Source organism: Lygodium microphyllum, chromosome 2 (genome assembly GCF_053477565.2).
Source record: "Lygodium microphyllum isolate KBCC chromosome 2, Lygodium_microphyllum_v1.1.10, whole genome shotgun sequence".
NCBI classification, from domain to species: domain Eukaryota; kingdom Viridiplantae; phylum Streptophyta; class Polypodiopsida; order Schizaeales; family Lygodiaceae; genus Lygodium; species Lygodium microphyllum.
This window is the reverse complement of record NC_141136.1, coordinates 33,413,116-33,437,509: the sequence shown is the minus strand read 5'-3', so window position 1 is coordinate 33,437,509 and position 24,394 is coordinate 33,413,116. Positions and strand designations below refer to the sequence as shown.

General features: G+C 41.9%; 1 protein-coding gene across 3 annotated transcripts; it reads left to right on the top strand.

Annotated features, from left to right (window-relative positions):
• Positions 1-14,860: 14,860 nt before the first annotated feature.
• LOC148039585 (uncharacterized) lies at positions 14,861-23,498 on the top strand. Of its 3 annotated transcripts, none has more exons than XM_087692048.1 (5): positions 14,861-15,014; positions 15,119-15,327; positions 22,080-22,351; positions 22,505-22,725; positions 23,073-23,206. In XM_087692048.1, exons 2-5 carry the CDS (start codon positions 15,135-15,137, stop codon positions 23,077-23,079), a joined length of 693 nt encoding a protein of 230 aa, XP_087548174.1. In that variant the 5' UTR covers positions 14,861-15,014; positions 15,119-15,134; the 3' UTR covers positions 23,080-23,206. The 3 variants fall into 3 exon arrangements, with proteins under 3 accessions (XP_087548174.1, XP_087548170.1, XP_087548172.1); XM_087692044.1 differs by having other exon boundaries at positions 14,862-15,014; positions 22,982-23,498; XM_087692046.1 differs by having other exon boundaries at positions 14,885-15,022; positions 22,982-23,498.
• Positions 23,499-24,394: the final 896 nt, after the last annotated feature.

Below are 24,394 nucleotides of genomic sequence, written 5' to 3'. Positions count from 1 at the left end.
TTGCTTTCCATTTTTTTGTTTTGTAAGTTTTGTATTTTCTTTCTTTACTTTTGTTTGTGGAGAAATGGATGGGAAAGAAATAGGGAGGGAGACGAACACAAATAGAGAGATGGAGGGAAAGACAAGAATAGAGATTAAGAGAGAGGGAGAGATAAAAGTAGAGAGAGATTGGAGAATAGAAACAATGAGAAACAAAAGCATATTGCTTGTCATAATATAGACGAAATGGACAACAATGACATCAGTGACATTCAAGATCATGAGGTATATCTCAATCAGTGTGTCGCATGCCCTTGCACTCAATGCAAGATGGCAATTCAATGAAAGCGTTACTTGTTTATAGAGCACGTGCGATACTTCAGCGAGTTTCAATCAAAGATCATTGACCAAGCAATCTCGGACTTTGAGCTAATGGTAAAGAAAGTGTGTACCAATCATGCTTTACATTCAAACTATAATTGAATATCATATACAATAATATTATATGTGCCCTAGAAATGTCCAAAGAGAGGTACCATTTTGTCCCAAGGAATGCACCTACTGCGCCCCGTAAGAAAAGTTTGTGGGCATGCAATGGATGGAGTTCCACTTATACCACATATACGTCACATGTTTTGCATGTTAATCGTAGAGAGCTTGACAACGTGACATACGTAAAATAGATCCATAGATGGAGTCCAACGAATACCAACCGATTCATACACATGGAGTCACATTGACTCCCCCTTTCTAGGCTTTGTATGAGAGCCAAGGTAATGTGATCATGAATGATGAGGGGAGGGTGATGACTTGCACAAGAGATTTGTACCAACAAGTATTTAAGCATAACTTTTTAGACCATTGGAAAAATATATCGAAGGGGAGCAAGGACTATATGGTAGCATCCTTGCACGAGGAGTTCCCAATACCTATTATGGTGATAGAGAGGTCTTTCACATGATGGATGATGGATTGTATACATGCATACATGTCACACAGATGATCAAATGCGCACAAGGCAGAGTGGTGCTTCAAAGCCTAAGTGATTGGACGTAGAGGATTGACGGAGATTTAGAAAGGAGGCCACAAACTCTCCAAAACAATGGCGATAGTAACAATGGAAGGCAGCGAGGGCACGATTGGAGATAGAGGTCATGCATTATGTGGGGAGTGGCAGTCATAGAACTTATTTAGAGGATTTTGTAAGTTTTCTTTTGGCTGTTCTCATTTTCTTATTTAGAATACCACTTGTACTAATAACCTTGTTTCTAACAATGTTACTTTGTTTTCTTTGCAGCACTACATCACACAAACCGCGATTATACATGTTTGGAGACTTGGTATACAAAGAGACACAGTCTCACTACATTCATTGATAGATTGTATGCACGTGGTGGCCCAGTAAGTCACATCTTTCTTTTGTTTTCAGTCATTAGTTTTTTTATAATGCATTATGTATCGTGGATTAACACAATATTAGTGTTTGGGAATCTTTCAATTTTCATTTTTTGAATACTAAAAAGGTGGCACCCGAATAATATGCCCATAAGTTTCTTAAAACCATATGATGTGACCTATCATTGGAAAGTGCTTGAAAAGTGGAATCTATTGAGCTATAGAGCACTCGATTTGGAGTTATAGTGTTCAAGTTATGATAAATCCAAAGATTTGACTACATGTCCCAAACTTATGGGAAATCCCCATATTCCCCAATATGGTGTTGGTTGTTTATATTGTAGAGTTCATTTGATACTCCAGTGCATCGAGATGAGTTCTTAAATGGCGAGGAGCTATAGCAGGTACTTGGATTCGTGGAGCATGCATCCTTTCCTTTTTTGGCCATGTGTTCCATGTAAACTTTTTCCATAAAGTATTTCTTGGATATATTTCTCATCCTTTGTATAGACTCACATTTTACAATATTTATAGATACATTTTTCTATTTATTTTGGACCCTCCTCCACTACAAGGATATGGAGGTATAGCAACGGTGCTTTCCGACGCAAAATAGCGGCGTCGCTATGCGACTCTAATAGCGACGCAAATAACGACAGTGCTCAGACGAAAAAAATGCAGGCCGAAACCCGAGCACATTATTTTGCGCGCATACACGAAAGAGAAAGCGAAAGGGAGAGCGAACATCTTGCATTTGAGAGGAAGAGGGAGAGAAAGAGAGGAAGAGGGAGAGAAAGAGAGAAAGAGGGAGAAGAAAAGCTTCTCACCACCGTCGCCGCCGTTCGCGAAGAAGAGGAGGAAGTATACGGAGGGCAAAGAGGAGCCGCCATCACAAAGAGGAGCCATCGAATCCATCTTCGAGCCTTTATGGTAAGTGAATTGTTCCTTCTTGCTTTGTTTTTGTGTTTTCCCTTTCTCTTTTACTTGTTTTTGTTAAAATTCATGTGTATTGAGAGAGGGAGAGGAAATGAGAGAGAGAAAGAGAGAGAGGAAATGAGAGAAGGAGAGGGAAAGGAAGGGAGAGGAAGAGAGGGAAACATTAAACATAATAGGGAAAGAGAGAAAGAGAGGGAGAGGGAGGGAGAGGAAATGAGAGAGGGAGAGGGAAAGAGAAAAGGAAAGAAGGAACGAGAGAGAGAAGGAAAAAACATTAAGCATACTAGGAAAAGGGGAGAAAGAGAGGGAGAGGAAATGAGAGAGGGAGAGGAGAGAGGGAGAGGAAGAGAGAAAAAACATTAAACATAATAGGGAAAGAGAAAAAGAGAGGGAAACATTAAACATAATAGGGAAAGAGAGGGAAAGGAAGAGAGAAAAGGAAAGAAGGAACGAGAGAAAGAGGGAAAAAATATTAAACATAATAGGGAAAGAGAGAAAGAGAGGGAGAGGAGGGAGAGGGAGGGAGGGAGAGGAAGAGAGAAAAGGAAATGAGATAGGGAGAGGAGAGAGAGAAAATATTAAACATAATAGGGAAAGAGAGAAAGAGAGGGTGAGGGTGAGGGAGGGAGAGGAAATGAGAGAGAGAGAGAGAGGAAGAGGGAAAGGCAATAGAGGGAAACATTAAACATAATAGGGAAAGAGAGAGGGAGAGGAAAAGAGAAAAAACATTAAACATAATAGGGAAAGAGAGAAAGAGAGGGTGAGGGTGAGGGAGGGAGAGGAAATGAGAGAGGGAGAGGAAGAGAGAAAAGGAAAGAAGGAATGAGAGAGAGAGGGAAAAAACATTAAACATAATAGGGAAAGAGAGAAAGAGAGGGAGAGGGAGAGGGAGGGAGAGGAAATGAGAGAGGGAGAGGAAGAGAGAAAAGGAAATGAGAGAAGGAGAGGAAATGAAAGAGGGAGAGGAAGAGGGAGAGGGAGGGAGAGGAAAGAGAGGGAAACATTAAACATAATAGGGAAAGAGAGAAAGAGGGAGAGGGTGAGGGAGGGAGAGGAAGAGAGAAAAGGAAAGAAGGAACGAGAGAGAGAGAGAGAGAGAGAGAGAGAGAGAGAGAGAGAGAGGGAAAAAACATTAAACATAATAGGGAAAGAGAGAAAGAGAGGGAGAGGGAGAGGGAGGGAGAGGAAATGAGAGAGAGAGGAAGAGAGAAAAGGAAATGAGAGAGGGAGAGGAGAGAGAAAAAACATTAAACATAATAGGGAAAGAGAGAAAGAGAGAGAGAGGGTGAGGGAGGGAGAGGAAATGAGAGAGGGAGAGGAAGAGAGAAAAAGAAAGAAAGAACAAGAGAGAGAGAGGGAGAAAACATTAAACATAATAGGGAAATAGAGAAAAAGAGGGAGAGGGAGAGAGAGGGAGAGAGAGGAGGGAGAGGTTATTGTTTTCTTATTTGTAGTAGTAGTAGTAGTAGTTTTTTTTTTCAATTCTTGTTTATTATTGTTTAGTTTTCTTTTTTTGTAGTAGTAATAGTAGTTTTTCTTTTTTTCTCATTTATTATTATTGTAGTAGTAGTAGTATTAGTAGTAGTAGTAATAGTTGTTGTTGTTGTTGTTTTTTCTTATTTTCTTGTTTATTATAGTGGTAGTGGTAGTGGTAGTGGTAGTGGTGGTCGTGGTCGTGTTCATAGTCATAGTCATAGTCATAGTCATAGCCATAGTCGTGGTCGTGGTCGTAGTCGTAGTCGTAGTCGTAGTCGTAGTCGTAGTAGTGGTTGTAGTAGTAGTAGTAGTGGTTTTCCTGTTTGTTGTTGTTGTTGTTGTAGTAGTAGTAATAGTTTTTTTTTATTTTCTTGTTTATTGTTGTCTAGTTTTCTTATTTGTTGTTGTTGTTGTAGTAGTGGTAGTAGTAGTAGTTTTTTCTCCTTTTCTTATTTATTATAGTGTTAGTGGTAGTGGTAGTGGTAGTGGTAGTGGTAGTGGTAGTGGTAGTGGTAGTGGTAGTGGTAGTGGTAGTGGTGGTCGTCGTCGTGGTAGTCGTCGTAGTCGTGATAGTCGTGGTCCTGGTCCTGGTCTAGTCGTATTCGTAGTCATAGTTGTAGTCATGGTCGTGGTCGTAGTCGTAATCCTAATCCTAGTCCTAGTCCTAGTCGTAATCGTAGCCATAGTCGTAGTCGTAGTCATAGTCATAGTCGTGGTCGTGGTCGTGGTCGTGGTCGTAGTCGTAGTCGTAGTCGTTGTAGTCATGGTTGTAGTAGTAGTAGTGGTTTTCTTGTTTGTAGTAGTAGTAGTAGTGTGGTGGTTTTCTTGTTAGTAGTAGTAGTAGTAGTAGTAGTAGTAGTAGTAGTAGTAGTAGTAGTAGTAGACAGAGATATATGTTTTGTTAAAGAAAATGAGAGAGGGAGAGTAAGAGAAAAAGGAAGAAGGAATGAGACAGAGGGAATAAACATACAACATAATAAAGAAAGAGAAAAAGAGAGAGAGATGGAAGGAGAGGAGATAATGAATGGATAAAAAACAAAAACAGAGTGGTGGCGAGGTCCGGTGCAACACCACGACACGGAAAACACTCCGACATACGTTAATTTGTAGGTGGGTGAGTGGAGACTTTACATACGTTAATTTTTGCTAAGTTACAATAGAAAAAATCCCTTCTCAAACAATGCAAGAAAGAAAAAAAGAATGATAACAAAAACAAATTGTTTGTCGTAACTAGACAAAATGGAAAACGATGAAGGTCTTGATGTTCAAGATCGCGAGGTGTATCTTAATCAGCGTATCCCATGTCCTTGCTCTCAATGTAAGCTGGCAATTAGATGAAAACATCGATTGTCTATAAAACACGTGTGATGCTTCGGCGAGTTTCAATCTAAGATCATTGATCAGGCGATCTTGGATTTTCAACAAACGGTAAGAAAAGTTAATATCAATCATGCATTGTACTCGCAAGCTAATTGAATACCATATACAAAAAGATTGGGTGTGGCTGGCAAATTTTCTATCCAAGGAGGTGACGTCTCGTCCCAAGGAGAAGTGCACCCTTTGCGGCCAATTAAAAGAGTTCGTGGGTGTGCGATGAATGGAGTGCCTGAGCCAATCCACCACTTGAAAGGTACTACCCAATCTATACCATCAAAACCAAAGGAAATAGACAGCCTTCAAGACTTACCTACAATCTTGGAGCCTGAGATGGAGGCAATGATCGATGCATTGATTCCCATGGATGTCGAGACTTCTGATCTGCTTAGAGAGGAAGCATCCATACCATTATATGATGGGTGCCAAGTATCTCGCCTGAAGACACTGCTTGCACTCCTAAGTGTGCAAGCAAAATACGGGTGGAGCGATGCGAGTGTGACTGAGTTGATCAAGTACCTTGTACGTACGCTTCATTGATTTTTTTCGGCACTATCATTAAAAACATTTGTGCTTTTTCAAGGTGTTTTATAATTGTTTTTAGGTTACTGAAGTATCATATATTACCACTTGCAAATACCATGCCTGAGTCTCGTGGTTTTACGAAAGCTTGGCATGGACTACAACAGCATCCATACATGTATCAACGATTGCATACTGTTTCGAGAAGAATACGAGACTATGGAGACATGTCCAAAGTGTGGTTCTCACAGGTATTGACAGGACTTGCAAGGGCAAATCATCCCTCAAAAATTTCTTAGACACTTTCCGCTTATCCCCTGCATAAACCACATGTTTCATACGTCTGGCATGGCGAGCTTGATAACATGGCATGCGAGGAATAGGTCCACAAATGGAGTTCAACGAATATCAACGTATTCACGTGCATGAAGCCACATTGACTCTACATTCCCAGGCTTTGCCCGAGAGCCAAGGAATCTTCAGCTCGGTCTTACAATGCATGGCGTGAACCCATTCGGTCTGCGCTCAACTTCTTACAGTGTGTGGCCTATAGTCCTTGTCAACTACAATATCCCTCTATGGCTTTCTATGAAGAAAAGACATCTCATCCTTAGCTTACTCATCCTCGGCTGCTACAAAGTCAAAAATATGGACATATATCTTCATCCATTAGTCGATGAGCTTAAGATTTTGTGGGAGGAGGGGGTCACTGTGCAATATATGAGCAAGCACGATGGTCGACGGTCCGCCAATATTCGAGCCATTCTCATGTGGACTATGCATGACGTTTCGGGATTTGGAGAGTGCTCAGGTAAATAGGCTTCCGTTCTCGTTGGTAATATCTATCATAGCTCGTTCAAGTTTGTATTCACTGGATAGAGGTATTGGGACATGTCTGATTACCTCAGGTTATCATGCATGTCCATTGTGCGGGCCACAGTTAGACTCCCGAAGGCCACGAACCATGAAGAAGATGGTATATCAAGGGCACGTCGCTTTCTTGTTAGAGGGTCATGAACTCAAGGAAGGTTTTCTTGGATGACCTCCAACACGTATGGATGCCCAAAGCTGGTACGAGCTGAAAATGGTCCACGTGGAGTCACATCCAAACTGAATGCGACGGTTCTCAGTTTTCTACGAGTTGCCATATTGGACCCACTTACAGATCAACCACTTGTTGGATCCCATGCATATTTTCAAGAACGTGGGTAGCTTACTATGGGACCACATCATAGGAAAGAGAGACACTATAGGAGCACGAATGGATTTGAAGGAGGTAGGCAAGATGGAGGCGCTTTGGCCACAATCGAGTACTGATGGTCGTGTGCAGCTACCTTGCATTCCTTGGGTTTTGTCCACTAAAGAAGAGCGCATTGTGAAGCAAATAGTCAAGTCTATCCACACTCCGACGAGTATGATGCGTTCTCTCAGGTGTGCATTTTCTAAAGACGACTAATTATAAGGACTAAAATCCCATGATTGGCATAAGATATGTCAGGTTTGTACTACGAATGGATTGTAAGTGGCCTGCGCATTTTGCTATTTGCAGTGTAGTCATTGTTCATAATGTTTTCTCATTTGTGGCAATTTGTACTCCGATTGCGATCGCAGGATGCCTTACTCTAGAAATATGCGGGGCCGTTTACAGGCTGCCGACTTTAGTGCAATGAATCTCACAAAAGGAGATTAAGACGTCCTCTATTGAATCCGCGAGGTGGGGAACATTGGAGACGGTCTGTCTCTTTGAGAAATACCTGCCTACTAGCATGCTCATGATACAAATCCACCTTCTTGTGCATCTTGTAGATGAAGTGGAGATTGCTGGACATGTCCATACACGATGGATGTTCCTATTGGAGCGCTTCATAAAAAGCCTGAAAGGCTTTGTGCAACAACGGGCTCGGCCAGAAGGTAGCATGGCTGAAGGTTGGTTGGTGTTTGAGGCGCTAGTGCATATTTTACAATGGCTACCAACTGTGGATCCAGACAACAGTATGTTATGGTCACTGAAGGATGACGATAGACTAACCGGAGATGTGGTGGTTAGAAATAGGGTAAAAAAAAGAATGGATGCTGCAATGGAGGAGAAAGTGAATCACTTTTGTATGTTGCACCATGCCTCTATGGAGACGTGGCTCGCCAGGTACCAGCAAGCTAGGCAAGATCGAGAGGAAGCGCGATCTGAATTTTGACGTAGTACGTACCATCGACCGATTCGATATCCCGAGGGCATGGAGAAAATGCCGCGGTTTATGTCAACACGATGGTTGCATGAAGCTTTGACCGCAACGTCTTGCGAAGGGACGGATATCTCAACCGAGGAGTGGGAATTCTCGAGGGGATATAGTCCAAAGGTGATGATGTGTTTAGGGTTTGTCGTATCTATATTTTATATGCGACAACTAATTGAGTATTTCAATGTATAGTACAAAATATACAGTGCAACGTGGTTGCGCGGATGGTATTTTCGCATGGAGCGTATTGACAAAATGCGCTCCACAACAGACTGTGGTATCATGGCAAGGTTCGAGCAAGAGAGCCAACGACGAGCAATGGATCCAAACACGGTTATAAATGAGATGGAGTATTTTGGGAACTTGCAAAGTATTGTTACGGTGGATTACCCTAGCTTCTCCATGATACTATTCGATGTGCAGTGGTTCAAAGTGGTACTTGAAGGAGCTGGAGCAACAGTTCGACGAGGTCCATCTGGATTTCTCGAAATAGATTCCGAAAAAAATGGACAGATTTGCGCAACATGTTTGTGTTGCCAGTCCATTGTGAACAGGTGCATGAACTCATTTGTTTGTTAATTGTATTACGACATGGTACATGTCACAATAGTTAAATCTCTCTTGTACGTGTTTCTGAACATGTAATCTTCTATCCAAACCCCCGACAACCTCGATGGTGGTATGTTATACCTTCAGCTCCCCGAAGTGTGAGAGTATATGATCAAAGCGATGTTCCGAGCATAGATGAGGACAATATGCAAATAGATGGGTCAATATTGCAAGGGGTGGAGGCAACCGAAAGCTTGGAGCATGTAGAGGAGCCATCATCGAGTAACAATGATGGAAATATAGGAGTCCAAGAATTCTTTGAGAATGAGGTGGACTCATCTTTTTGTGGTGACATGTTTATCGACCTTCCAGTTTATGCCGAGTTATGTCAGGAGATTGCCATGGGACCATAGGATACTTCATACTTGGAGCATCCACTTACTCAATTCGTTGACTAATCGCTTATAAGGGTACATAATATATGCATTTGAAGTAAGAATATTTTTTTAAGATTTATATTACCGTGCTTTGTATGCTTTAAATTGATTATGCTAATATCATTTTTGTTTATATAGGTGACCTTTGTGGATACTTAGATCATCAGGATGAGTCCAGGGATGAGCGATGAGGAGTTGTAGGATATCTTCACGCACATGTCACCAGATCAGATGGTGAGATTTAGAGAGATGGCAGACCGGGAGCTGTCTCAAACATCGTCAGGCCGCTCTTTTAGATCTATTTCGGTGCAATCAGATGCTTCAGTTTCGAGCAGACGAGGTCGATGCTCCAGACTTGGGCCAGACGGAGGGAGTGCTTCAGGGTCATGGGGATGCTGCAGAGATCCAAATGCAGTGAGCTTGCGGTCAGCTTGGGATACATGTGCTACTCCTCGCTCTCGTGGAGGTTCCAGAGAGCATGGCTCATGTGGTTGCTGTGGAGGCACAAACGCGGTGTCTTCGTCATGTAGTTCTGTTGGAGTTGTGTCACCTCTGTGATTTGTCACAGCTGTGGGGACGTCTGCTCCAGTCAATCTGGCTTTTACTCAGCCGTTTGCAGGTGGCACCCCTATGGGTGCTACTTCGATAGATACTACCCCGGTCGGTACACCAGATGTATAGGGGTCTCCTGGATATGCCTAGGAGAGTGGTCGCAGGTATGCCTACCTTGTAAATGATAGGTCAAGAGCCATCATCATGAATGATGAGGGGAGAAGGCTGATAGCTCGCATGAGAGAGTTGTGCCAATAAGTTTTTCGGCACAACATCTTGGATCATTGGAAAAACATATCGGAGGGGAGCAAGGACTACATAGTAGCATCCTTGTATGAGGAGTTTCCGGTACCAACCACAACAGATAGGTTTTCTACGGGCTGGATGATGGAGTGCATGCGTGCATATATGTCACACAGACGATCAGACGCACGCAAGGCACTCAAGAGTGGGACTGCAAAGCCCGAGTGACTAGACGCGGACGCTGGCATCAATTGAGGGAGGAGGCTATAGATTCTCCAGCACGTTGGAGACAGCAGCGCGAGGCGGCGAGGGCACGACTAGAGGTCCGAGTGGTCCATCATCTTGGGAGTGGCGGCCACAGGACATATCTGGAGGACTTTGTAAGTTTTTCTTTTGCTTTGCTTGCTTATTTTTTTGCAATATTCTCTATACTGACAATCGTGTTTCTAACAGTTAGTATTTTGTTTCCTTTGCAACACTCCATTACAAATCGCGATCCGACCGGCCTTGAGACTCGATATGCAAAGAGGCATGGTCTCACTGCATTGATCGACCGATTGTATGGACGCGGCGGCCCTGTAAGTCACTCATCTTTCTTGTCCGTAGTTACCATGTTTAATTAGAATGTATTATTGTATGGTGGACTGATGTGTAATTGTTTCTTTTTTTGCAGAATCCGTTCGATGCTCCTTTGCGGCGGGACGAGCTTTCAGATAGCGATGATCTATAGCTCGCCCTTGGATCCCTGGAGCTCACACACCCTTCTTTTTTTGTCACATGATCTGTATAGACATTTTCCATGTAGTAGTGATATCTTATCCAGTTGCTTTCATTATGCGATCATGTATTTATTTCATGTATCAATGTTATGATTGAAGCACACTTTGTCTTTATTTACACGAGCATTGTACACAGTGTAGAAACTATTTTGTATGGCCCAAATAAAGCACATAGTGCTATATGCTACCCTGTCACAAATTTTTTTTTCCTTGTTACCATCACTATTAGCATTGCAAATTTACTACACACATCGTTATTAGCGTCATAAAGCGTCGTTATCAACGTCATTATTTGCGTCGGTATTGCGACGCTGATACCGACGCTAATAACGACGCTAATACCAACTGTTCTATGGCATCATCAATAACGATGCTTTTTGCGATGACAGGGGCAAATTTCTTTATTTACATTTTCGTCGCTTTTAACCTCGGTATAAGGCCTATATCTTGTAGTGCTCTTTATCATTCCATGTACTTTTATGAGTTGTCATCGTTGGTCTTGTACTTATTTGAATATTGAATCACTTTTCAACATCTATCATGACATGCATATTATCTTCACATGTACATTAAGCCTACAACATTACATCAACTTGATAACCCATAAACTATATTGAGAATTATTATCATTATTATTAGTAGTATTATTCTCTCTCATAGTTAGTAATTATATACATAGTATTTTAATTAAAATATAATTATATATCTTTTATTTATTATTAATTAAATTATTAATAATTAATGATTAATTCAATTACATTATTGTATCATTATACATATTAATTATTATACACATAATCAAGTACATTAAAGTATTTATAATCATGGTACATATATTACGATGATTACCATGTCGCATCCTCAAGTGCTTCCAATAATAAGTACACTAAATGTGTGTGTGTGTGTGTGTGTGTGTGTGTACATATGTATAGGTGTGTTTAATATGTGTGCATGAGCATGCTCATGCAATGTATACATACTCTAAAACCACACACATATGCACATACACTATAAAAACACATAGGTGTTTTTATAGTGCATGTGCATATAGGTGTGTTTAATATGCATGCATAAGCATGTTTATGCAATGTATACATACTCTAAAACCACACACAGATGCACATACACTATAAAAACATATAAAAAAATGCATACATGCTCATACACATGTAAACATATATATGTCTAATAAAAAAGTAATTCAACTCTTCTTTTATAATGTATGTGCATTTGTGGATATTCTTAGAGTATGTACACGTTACATGCACATTTTCAACCATTAAAGTATCATATATATATATATATATATATATATATATATATATATATATATATATATATATATATATATATATATATATATATCTATCTATCTATCTAGGAAAAGGTGAAATACACACACATGTGCGCACATATACATACAAAATTATTAAAAGATTCACCTTTCCTCCTTCCATGATTATATCATATGTTTAATTGAGAGAGAGAGAGAGAGAGAGAGAGAGAGAGAGAGAGAGAGAGAGAGAGAGAGAGAGAGAGAGAGAGAGAGAGAGAGAGAGAGAGAGAGAGAGAGAATAAATACAACCCCACTCACCCTTTAAGAAAAAGCCTTCTTTATTTCTTCCTGCTATTGCTACATGGGCTTGGGAGCTTTTTGGTTGGTTTGGATCCCCAAGGCAAATATACAAATAATATATAGAATAGATTTTCCCAAGCATATCTACAAGGGGGTTGAGTTTCACTAGTGACCACATGGTTGTTGGGGAAGTCGGGGTTCACTTGTAAGCTGAAGTGCTAAAAAAAACTAAAAGTAGACATGCAATGAGGTTAAGGTATTATGTGATTCTCTCTGTTTTTGTCCAAGTCCTTGTTATTGAATATTCGATAGAGTTTGATTTACTTCGCATTGCTTGAAAATAATAATTGAACAAAAAATATATTTTAAAAAAAGTAGTAGTCTAAAAAGAACTTACAATCAAATGAAGGTAATAGATTTACTTCATGGATATTGATAAATACTATGATTAAACATGGTTTTTCATCTTAATCTCTATCCAAGCAAAATGAGATAAATAGATGCATGTTTTTATATGTATTATATTAATCTTACTTAATTTGATGCATTTCGGTCATATCTAAGTGAAAGAAATATGCATGTTTCAAGCTATATATGAGATGAACAACATTCACAAGTTTCTAAAGATTTCTCTGGAAAGTTCTTGTATAGCTTGACACACTATGTTGATGAAGAGCACCTTCCAAAACATAAAACCAAAAACCAAAAAGTTGAGTGGTCAAAGTTTGGGATGTGGTGGCTTTCGCATTTCACTAAATTTTTTTGTTAAGAATTAACTTGGTTCACAAAAGCATAAAAGTAACATAAAAAAGCACATAAACATGCTACATAAGTGGCATGCCAAAGAGTTGTGACACATGTCTCTTCATCATTCAATAATTATGGGGGAATGTGCCATTTGCCTGCTGTCTTTTGAAAAGATATACACTTTTCTTTACTTTCCTTTATTATTCATAATCACAAAGAGGAAAAAGGTAGATTCTAACCTTGTGAAAGCTTACATATGTAAAGCACTAGCCTTTACTAAGCAAATAGTATAATGATGAGATAAATGAAATGAGCAATTTGTGTAATTCTAAATATTATATATATGACTACATACACATTCTATTTTTGATATTATTGACAAATCTCTCTCTCTCTCAACATTATACACTAACTAATTAATACTAGTTAGTACATTAACTAATAAAATAAAGACACTTAATTAACTAAATACACTAACTAAGTAACTAATTAATACTCGTTAATACACTAACTAATCAACAATTAATTTAGTATATATAATGAACTAAGCAATATTTAACTTAGTAATATGTACTTTCTGTCTTTCTACTAAAACACTAAAATTAACTAATGTTGAACTTAAGCACTAGAATAAAGTAATAATTAATATAACTAATAACTAGATAATTGATTGCATGAAGTGAAACACTGATATTAAGTAATAATTAATATAACTAATACTAAATAATTGATCCTCAGACTATTGGAACTAAAACATTAAGAGTAAGAAAGAATTAATATAATTAATAACTAAATAATTGATCACTATCATCTTCCTCCTTCACTACCTTGTAATTGATCACCATCATCTTCCTCTTGCATACCTTGTTGTCATCTCCTTCGTGGACCTTGCCAAGGAGGTCCTCCACACACAAGGCGGGCAACATCATCTTTGACATATTATTTGCTTAGTGGTCTCACCATCTATGTCAGCTATTGACGCAAGATGTAAGGGCATAACGACAATTAAGCTTCAATCAATGGCTATTGGATTTCAACAATCTTATAATGATTAAGCTTTAATCGATGGCTTAAATCCTATTACTTGTGATTAAGATTGAATCTAAATTTGTGATCGTTTAGTAACTAATACTCCATATGATGAGCAATTGAAATGAACGAAATTCATAAGGGTAAGGGTAAGTGAATTCATAATTCGTAAAGTAAGGCATACATTGAATATGATGACTAATTGAACTTGTAAGGTAGGTAGACATTAATGTTAAGCAGACGTAGAACGAGTACACCAAGGTTGCGGGAGCAAGACAGAGCATGATAGATGATGGCAAGGGAAGCATGCAAGAGCACGATGGATGATGGTAAAAACAGGAGCTTGGCAGCATTGGCTTCATTATATTCAGTTTTTTTGTGTGTGCTTTTCTTACTTGAGATATGTCGTCTTAAATAGCGTTCATCATAAAAAGAATGGAAAATCATAAAAAGAAGACGATAAAAAAAAAATATTCAAATTCCCCCTTTAGTTGCACACTAGGCGCTCCGCGCCTAGACTCAGCCTGGCGCTTCACGCCGAGGCGGGTACGATTTTTGCGGGCGGGGACGGGTGCTGGACGTGTGGCACCCGCCCCCACGTTCTCTTTTTTTCTTGTGGGGGAGGTGGGGGCTGCCACATGGCACCCGCCCCCACCCTCTGGGTAACTAATAGTAAAGATGTAATAATTTAAAAGCATTTATCTCGAGAAGTTCAAAAATATTTTGATGAAACATAAGTAAAAAGTTTAAACCCTTAGTATTTTATAAAATTTGGGACCTTTCAAACTCAAAAATCCAAGGTGATTTATCGAAATTTGAACGTGGGTGCCCGAACCGCGTACGACCTCAATCATGTCGCGTTCCCTACTTCCTTTAAGAGTATATTCCTTGATCATGAGCGTAGACTAGTGACTAGCACTCTCACGGTCTGAAACCGCCAATCCCGGTCAAACAGAAGTTTTAACTATCCCGATTCCCCACTAGCGGTAGAATTGACCTTCAAATGTGGGCTCGGGCTGTCAGCTCAGCAGCTTCTGCTCAAACTCTGTTCCGCGTATCGAGAGTCGAGAGTCGAGAGTCAGCAAGTCTTGAGAGACTTGTAGGGAGAGAGAGAGAGATACGGGCAGCCGACGTCTCCCTTCCGGTCAATATATAGGGCAAGAGAGCACCTCCCTTCCGATCAAAGGCAAGAAGGCACTTCTCTCTCTCTCTCTGTCTGTTTGTCTGTCTGTCTGTCTCTCTCTTACACACACACACACACACACACACACACACACACACACAATACAGGAGGTGAAGCAGGGCCATGGATTCGGCGCTGGAGTCTCTCCTTGGTGCGATCACAACCACTTCCTACCCTTCGGCTCCCCCCAAGTTTGTGAGGCTACCCGATGGTCGGCGCCTCGCCTACTCAGAGACCGGATGCCCTAAACATCTCGCCCGCAAATCAGTTGTCCTCCTCCATGGACTCATGTCCACTCGAAATGTTGGGTTGCCAGGTTCTCTCTCTCTCTCTCTCTCTCTCTCTCTCTCTCTCTCTCTGTGTCCCTCTGTCTTTTTCCCCTTCCTGCTTGCGTTTTGATTGATATTGTTTTTGCCATAGTGACCACCTAGCAATTTCTTTATTGGATTGAGATAACTCATCCTATTAAGGTTGAAAAAGAACTCCCTATGCTCTCTCCATCATCAGCAATAAAACTAAAGCCCAACATTGGTGAAATAATTGATCTAACCCAATCATCTTCTCAACCATAAAATTACAGTTAGTGTCGTCTTGGAAGCACTGCTTTTGCTGTTGGTGATTATTGCCATACCTATATAATGATCTGTATTGCTATGTGTGAAACAGGTAGATGTGAAAAATATCGATTTTTGTAAAACAGCATACTTACATGCACACTCCTTTGTCTTCCTCGCTGAGTTGTACACGACAAGGCACATGCACCATTGTCAATTGAACACTTCGGAGCTGTATCCATTGTCAATAAATGTGCCCTCTTTCTACAAGACTGTGAAATGGTTGAGTATGCACACTAACTTTTCCGCTAAATATTGTGTCTATTTGGAGCAACACAACTTTGTTATCTTGACTGGCCTAAACACTCAAGATCAAGCCATTGTACTGCGATCCAAACTTGTAAGTCCCAGCTAGAGACCTTAGAGTGCACATATCACTACTCTAATGAGATGCTTGAGTTGCATTAAAATACGATGCAAGAATTGATGCAAGGCTTGCAAGGTCAGGCTTGGTGTGAGTCACTGGTATGGGTCAGCCAAATCTGCTTCCTAACTGTCTAAGGCCATGCTTATCATGGGAAGATCCAGCCGGGTCCTTGGTTAAGGGCTGGATCCAACAAGGTGACTTCTGGAGTAACATCGGTGGGTAAAACTGCTCCAATAGCTGAAGGGCACACTTTTTGCTTATCACAATTGTGGAAGGCAACAGTGTCTGGATGGACTTTATTGCTTTTGTTGTAGAGCTTCTAATGATTAGGTTGTCCACATAAAGAACACTGCAGCAAACCCCTTATGCATCATAGAGGATGTATAAATTTGGATCATACTCAGAGGGTTGGAATGACTAATCTTGAAAGAACGAGTTGTTCCATTCGTACAAGCTCTATGGGCTTGGTTTAGCTCATAAAGGGATTTTCATAAGTGAAACACCTTTTCTTCATGGCTTGGTATCACAAAACTTGGTGATTGAGCCACATAGATTGAATGCAATGAAGGTGCTACCACATCTATAGGTCCCCCATTTTCCTTGTCTTCGGGCTTCATGTGCTCTAGCCAATTCTTGCTTCTTGTCCTTGAGCTGGGTGGGTGTGAGCTCATCTCCTATCCATATCTTAGTTCCTTGCAAGGATCTAGTTTGCTTCATTACTTCTATTTTTTCTTACCAAGTCTATAGACCTTCCATTTTCCTTGTCTTCGGGCTTCATGTACTCTAGCCAATTCTTGCTTCTTGTCCTTGAGTTGGGTGTGTGCGAGCTCACCTGCTATCCATATCTTAGTTCCTTGCAAGGATCTAGTTTGCTTCATTAATTCTATTTTTTCTTATCGAGTCTATAGACCACCCATTTTCCTTGTCTTCGGGCTTCATGTACTCTAATCAATTATTGCTTCCTGTTCTTGAGCTGGGTGGGTGTGAGCTCATGTGCTATCCATATCTTAGTTCCTTGCAAGGATCTAGTTTTCTTCATTATTTCTAATTTTTCTTACATGGTTATGTATCTTAGAACCACATATTTTCCTTTGACCATGATGGAAGGATCCCTAATGTTAATATAAGGGATGGCTCTACACACCTTTCTTTGTATGATTTCATGTTCTAGAACAAAAGTATCTTTCTCAAACTCTTCATCTTCCAAGACTTCGACCTTGTCCCATCCATAACCCGAGCCTCCTACCTTGATTTCTTTGGTGGCCAAGTTTCAAGTTGTTTTTTCTTCAATTTGTGTCATGGCTTCCTTTACTAGAATCTCTTTTTGTGGTTTAGATTGTTGTACTTGCTGGATGGTCTCGCCTTTGCATTTCTTCATTTGATTGATGTACTCTTCCAATTCTTGAACTTTCTTCCTTGTTCCATTCAGCTGCTCCTTTAATGTTTTTCTTTCTTGTTGCAACTGTTGGACCATATCTAGTAGGTATCGCTCCGAGGGCTAGAATGATGATGAAGAAATGAGGACAGCATATCATACTGAAGATGGACAAGGCCCCTAGAGGTATGCCCAATAATGGCTGGCTAGATGAGTGAGGACATTGGATGGAGGGGAGAGAAGATCTGAATGCGAAGAGTAGAGAGAACATAGGTTGGAGAGAGAAGAGATGGCGATTGTTGGGGGCGAAGGCGCTTGTGCCTAGCTGCCCGTGTATTAGTTACACTGACAGTACCTGCATTACCGCACACTTGTTCACAACAGGTGGCAGGCGCCCATCGCTGTCGGCCCACTCTCGCTCGGCTCTCGGCATAGGCTGATCCGGAGACGGAATCGGTGTTGATGTGTTCGAAGTCATTTAAACCTACTGTTGTTCTTGCTTCTTGCGAAGAGCTTTCAGATCAAAGGCCTAGGTTTCTCAGAGAGTACCAGGCTCTGATACCATGTGAAGAAAAATATCCTAACATAGAAACATAAACAAAAACCGTACGACAAAGCACAGACTGATAAAAAGAACACAGTTAGGGTTACGGTTAGAGTAACTCAGAGATAATGAACACAGTGAATAAATGAAATGATATGACTACTAATAATACGATGCTCTTGCAGCAAACACACTGTGCAGTGAATGAATATTGAACCTCGAACTCCTGTATCTCTAGGATCAGGGCAGGGGTAATGAGCCGTGTCGTACTCCAAAGGGATCCCGAATCGTAGCAAGGCAGCCTCCGGATGTCGAATACCAGCAAATGCAGTAGTGAGAAGCTGGATTTGATGCAGACAACAGTGAGGAGAGAGAAAGACATTAAAATGGAGCCTGTAGGAGAGAGAAAGACTAAAAACGCAGGCAGGACAGCCTGCAGGAGAGAGAAAGACTAAAAACGGAGCCTGCAGGAGAGAGAAAGACTAAAACGCAGGCAAGACAGCCTGCAGGAGAGAGAAATACTGCAGTGACTGCAGATAGGAGAGAGAAAATTGTTAGGGCGGCAGCTGGAGCCTGCAAACGCAGCAGTTTGTTGGCATGGTAGGCTGTACGACAGCAGTGTAGATGAACAACAGTCAGTCGCCAGGCAGAAACAGCAGCAATCAGCATGTGGAGGGCTGGAAACAGGCGCCAGACTGTAGGGAACAGTGATGGATAGCAAGGGCTAAGATGTCCTCCGTGACTGGGGTGTGGGCAGCAAGCTGGTAACACCTGAAACCTGCAAAAACGAGATTGTAAAAGAGTGGAGGGCTGGCTGCCAATTTATAGAAAATTAAATTAGGGTTCTAGATCCTCTCCCACTTAACTTTCTTGATCCACTCCCCGTTTTAGGGTTATAGAAAATTAAATTAGGGTTCTAGATCCTCTCCCACTTAACTTTCTTGATCCACTCCCCGTTTTAGGGTTCTGGCTAAAATAAGCCTAAAATAAGCATGTTTTGGGGCTGTTTAAGTGGCTAAGTGCATTTCTTAGCACAACATGCGTCTGCTGTCCCTGCCACTCTTCCTGCCTCATCTGGTACTTCTCTTGCCTCCTGTTTGGTCTCTACTCCTTGGCTAACTCCTAGGCATTTATCCTTTGGCACCCTGGCATTGGTTACTAGCTCTTGGAGTTGGATTTGAGCCTTCCTATTTCAGTTCTTCACTATGTTTTCACAGTGGCCTGCTGCATACTGCATGTGGACAGCAAGTATTGAGCTTATCTCTATCTATTTGATGCTCTCGGGGCTTGGCATGGATGGCTGTATATAAGCTTGATGCTTGGGATGCTTCTTGGGCTTCTATTGAGCTCATGTGGATCAATTTATAGAGGTCGTTTCATTGCTGTTTATAACAGGGCTGAAGCTTATTTCATTAGTGAAAGCATATGCCTATTGCTCCTGGGTGCTTACTGGCTATTTGGTGTGATGTACCGATGCTTATGGATGATGTGACATGCTTTGTCATGGTTCCGGAATGCATTTGAGCCATGAATGAAGCTCATTTTGATTGACATTGTCGGTCATTTGCTATACGAGGCATCCACTTGTGGTAGTTTATGCCTATTATCCTTGGATGATACTTGGGCTATCCGTTTGGATGTTAGATGTCTGATATGGATGCTACATGTCTTTTTTTTTTTGAAGTAAAGTGTGGCTAATTATATTACTAAAAAAAACTGATTACAACAGAGTGCTCATGCTCAACAGACTAGCTGGAGTTGATGCAAAGTCACAAATACATCATGTATACAAGCCTCTCAAGGCGGTTTGGGGGAGATGGGGGCAAGAAGCCATGGAGGGGGGTGTATTGCCATCTGGGGCTGCCTGCCTGTATCATGAAGAACAGGTCCTGGCTGCCCCAAGTGTGCAGGAAGTGAAAATGGAGCTCCTGACGAGCTCGAGACTTGCCTTGCACCTGGTCCCACCGGCCGCGGAGGGAGTGGATGATGGAAGTCTAGAGCTTTGCCAAAGTCGCCTGTATTGAAAGGCTCTTCCCACCAAAAACCTCCTGACATCGTGTCTTCTAGATGTGCCATCCAGTAAGACTCCCTACGATCTCCCATATCTTAGAGCGGTCTGCCGTGGGCTCCAGTACCTAGCGGTTGGGTAAGGCCTCCAAGTCGACCACTGTGCAAGACCCAGCCCCTCAATGATGAAAATCGCGTCTTGCATCCCGGCCTCATACAAAAGGTGGCGGCCTTAGCTGATTGCTTGCTAGCAGAAAGCTCTCTACGAGATACATCCAAGGTTGGGTGCCAGACGGTGGAGGATGCAGCATGCTCCTCTCCACACAAGTTGTGCCGCCTCGCACAACCAAAGGTAGTGCTTTGGAGTTTCCCAAAGCTGTTGTGGACAGCGTTTACACACTCCATCCTGCTGCATCTGGACTAGCCAACTCCCCACCGCCAGACCTCCATGTGCCAAAAGCCATAGGAAATACAATACCCTCCTCAGCCTCCAGTTGTCCCATAGGCGGCGCCAGAAAGTCCGACTGAAGGCATTCGTGATGCTGTGCTTCGCCCAGTATTTGCTATGCGAAGGCGCCCAGTCCATGTCCTCCTGTATCAATACATGTTTGCCAATCTTGGCTTTGTACTGTAATAACCTCAGTGGCTTTTTGGTGACCGCAGTGGTGGCTGGCCATAGCCACTCTCCAAGGTTCCACTCCAGCTCATCAAGTGGCCTGCTCTCCCATATCCAGAGGTGCCACTTTCGGAACTTCTCTTAGAAGATGCCAGGTCTTCCCCTAGAGACCAACCACACGAATCCTCCTCCAAGGAAGGACAACGATCTCCTCATCCTGTTGCCCTCTATCGAGGACCAAACGCTCCCTCTCCTGCACGGTGAAGAAGATACCATAGGGGGTGCCGCCCACTCTACCTATAACCTATAGGGGGATACCTGCCGGTGAAAATCTAGTGGCCCATACCTCGCTAGGCTGTACCGGCTCTCGGATCGAGGGGTCAAGCCACTCTTGAGGTATTGCTGCGTCAATCTTCCTTCTCCTCAGCTTAGCTCCTCTCTGATAGCCTGATGCCTACTGCAATACCTCTTGCTTCACCATCTTGTACACCTCCTACCATGTCCTAATAGTACGAGCAGGGCTGACCTCCCAACCAGTCCACTGAATGTGGGGGCGCTCACCAATTTGTATCCTGTCACGATCTCTGACTTGGGAGTTCCAGACCATTGGCTGACGGTCTTTCTCCTCTTGGCATCTTGGGAGGCTCTGAATTAGGGCCTTACGAAGGCCTTGCCACACATGAAGTAGGCTGTGGAGGAAGGAGGATCTAGCGGGTGTGATTTGGGTTGTTGTGAAGATCCATCTCAAGGATGGCCTCCAATCACCACCAAGCCTCCATCTGCACTCCTGGAAACACTCCTACAGTAGGACCTTCCAGTGAGCCCGTGGACTACTAGCTTGCCCAAAAGGGCCAGACTCTAGAACTCTGGGCCTATGATCCCAAGCCCTCCTTCAGACCAATGCCGAATGATGGTCGCCCACGCCGCCTTGGTCCGAGAATCCCTAGAACCGTCGAACTAGCCTAGAGAAAATTCTGCACTAGGTGGCAAAGCTGAACTACACGACAAGGAAAGGCACCAACACGAGGCGATGTACGAAGCCGTCGCTTTTGATGACCAAGGCTCAGCCCACTAAGAAAAGGTGGGAAATACTCCAGTAGGTCAGCTTTCACTTGATAGAGTTAAGAAGTGGGAGAGAGAGAGAGAGAGAGAGAGAGAGAGAGAGAGAGAGAAAACACAAGCTGTCCTCTGTGTGATATTTCTGTGTTAGAGTCTTGGTAGACTTTCATACGTGTCTGTTTTTTTCTTTGCTGACCTGATGGCCTGATGTAAATATTTTCTACTTAATTCAATTATCTTCACGAAAAAAAGAGAGAGAGAACACAAGACAATGAGTAAGAGTAGGTAACCCCCCCACTCAAAAGATGCACTAGAATGAAAGTACAATACGTCTTAAGTAAGACTAATGGTTACCTGTAGTCTACTCTGAGAAGTTTAGAGAGTAAACTGCAGTTGCACTACAGAAATGCATGTGAAATCAACAAGTACTGTCTGTTAATCTTGTGATAACACACGTTTGAACCAAAGTTTTTTCTGCTAATACAGGTTTAACAGAGGACCTGGCAGAAAAGTATGGACTGAGAATGGTTGCCATTGACAGGCCAGGTTATGGGCGAAGTGATCCTCATCCATCTCAGACCTTCAAAAGCACAAGCCAGGATATAGAGCACATGATTGATAAGCTTGATCTGGGGGAGCAGATATGGCTGATGGGTTTTTCGATGGGGGGAGCTTATTGCTGGGGGTCAGCACGGTACATTCCAGACAGGCTTGCAGGGATAGCCATGGTGTCTCCTGTTGGGAATTTCTGGTGGAAGGTAATTGAAATGGCATTCTATGTAATGCTATACACTATGATATGTCATTTCTGCTCTGACAGTCAGTGGCTGCTCAGTCTTGTCGAGGAAACCATGGCTGCTCAATCTCATAGCTGACTAATTACTAAGTTCATCATCTCTTTACTCTTGCAGGACATACCTGAACAGGACCAGAAAATCATTGTTGATTCCTATTCTTTAACAGATCATTTCACTTCTGCCTTCTGCAAGGTTGCACCATTCCCACTGATTCAACTTTACACCCAAATTTTGAGTGAAAAGCTGCTTGATCCTACCCTAGATGTCTCAGGGAGTCTATCCAAACCTGATCGTGTGTGGCTTGAAAAACAGGATGCAAGAGCCTATTTTCTCAGGTATGGGAGATGGATGAGTTAAAGAAATCACATGCTAAGAATGTCCAGTGAATAGCATTTAAGTGTTTCGGTGCATATTTAATTAGACCATATAATGTGAGTCTTGCACTGTTACATAATAGGAGTCCATTTGTGTCGGGGCTATTGTTTGGTATCCCTTAAGTTCTAAGCAACTTAAACATCCAAGGGCAAGAAATCAACAACCAAGAGCACCAATGGATGGATACCAATCAGATCCCTTTTGATGCTACTGCAGGGACAGGGAAGAATCACTGGGGAGGAATAAAGGCTTTGGACTGGCCAAAGACTACGAGCTGATAAACAAGGGGTGGGATTTTGGCCTGCAGGACATAAAGAGAGCATTCAGGGGCAAGAAGATCCATGTGTGGCAAGGGGACAGGGACACAGTAGTTCCATGCAGGTTGCAGAGATGCATACACAGGGCCATACCAGATGTGGTGGACCTGCATGAGCTAAAGGGCCATGGCCATTTCTCTTGGTTTTGCTTCAACCCTACAGCTCCTCGAGAGATACTAGCATCTCTTTTTCCGGAAGAGAGCATTCCATAGACAATATAAAAAGCAGGACAACATTTATGTCGATTTGATAACAATAGTTGTTGGGTAAACAATAAAACTATTAGAGAGCAACCCATTACAGAAATGGATTACAATTTTCCACACGTCATTCTTTCAAGAATCAAGCAGTGAATGCTGTCTTGTACCATTATTATACATCTTTAATACAAAACATTTGCAATCGTGCTCTCTTAATGGCTAATGTACAGAGTCTTCAGATGATTTCGTACAAAGGCAGGTGCCGGGCTTGTATTATTGTAATGATAAGCGAATATCAGTTTTGGGAGTATGTACTTAACGCGAGCAATGTAAGAAAAGCATCATAGTTAGCTTCATCAATGCAAGCGCTCAAAACTTCCAAAAGAATGTATGAATCACAAGACTAATGTTTTTGTTATTATTCATGAAATGCCAAAAATCTCCTTGCTATACCCTAATAGAAAAGACATGAAGTGTTGAAGACCTAATTCATCTGACCCAAATGAATAAACTTGGCCTTTTAATGGTCGAGGAAGTCTCAAGCTTCTAACAAGTCCACAACTCAAATACATGAGAAAACTGCAGCTTCAGAGCCACCAGCTTGTGCTCTAAAAGAATAAGTTGGGAAGTAACATAGTTATTCTAGCAAGATTCGCCCTGGATTCTGTTAAATACTATGTGGTTGGGTTGTGGTATATTTCAACGTGACAAATGCCATTCCAATGTAGGCCGATAACGATACTCAATAATATGCAGAAGTTAATCATAGTATTTGTATACCACATGCTTGTGAGACCAAAGGAGAAGTTCATGAAGAGGGGTTGTTAATTTGGGGATTTGGATATGCCTCTTGCTATCCACCCCATTGCAAGAAAATGTGGCTTTTGCCCATGAATTGCCACATGCAGGACTATGTTGATGCCAATCTGGGAAAGGTAGTTTCTTTGCTTGAAGGGGATGATGCACGTGTCGTTTTAGGTGTAGATTTGGTGGTGAAATGGATAGTCTCCTTTCATGAGAGGGCTACAATCTTCTACTTATGATTCAATGTATACGAGCATGGCTGCTTGTCGTCTTGATTGGTGATATGAGGAACATGATGGAGTGGAAGA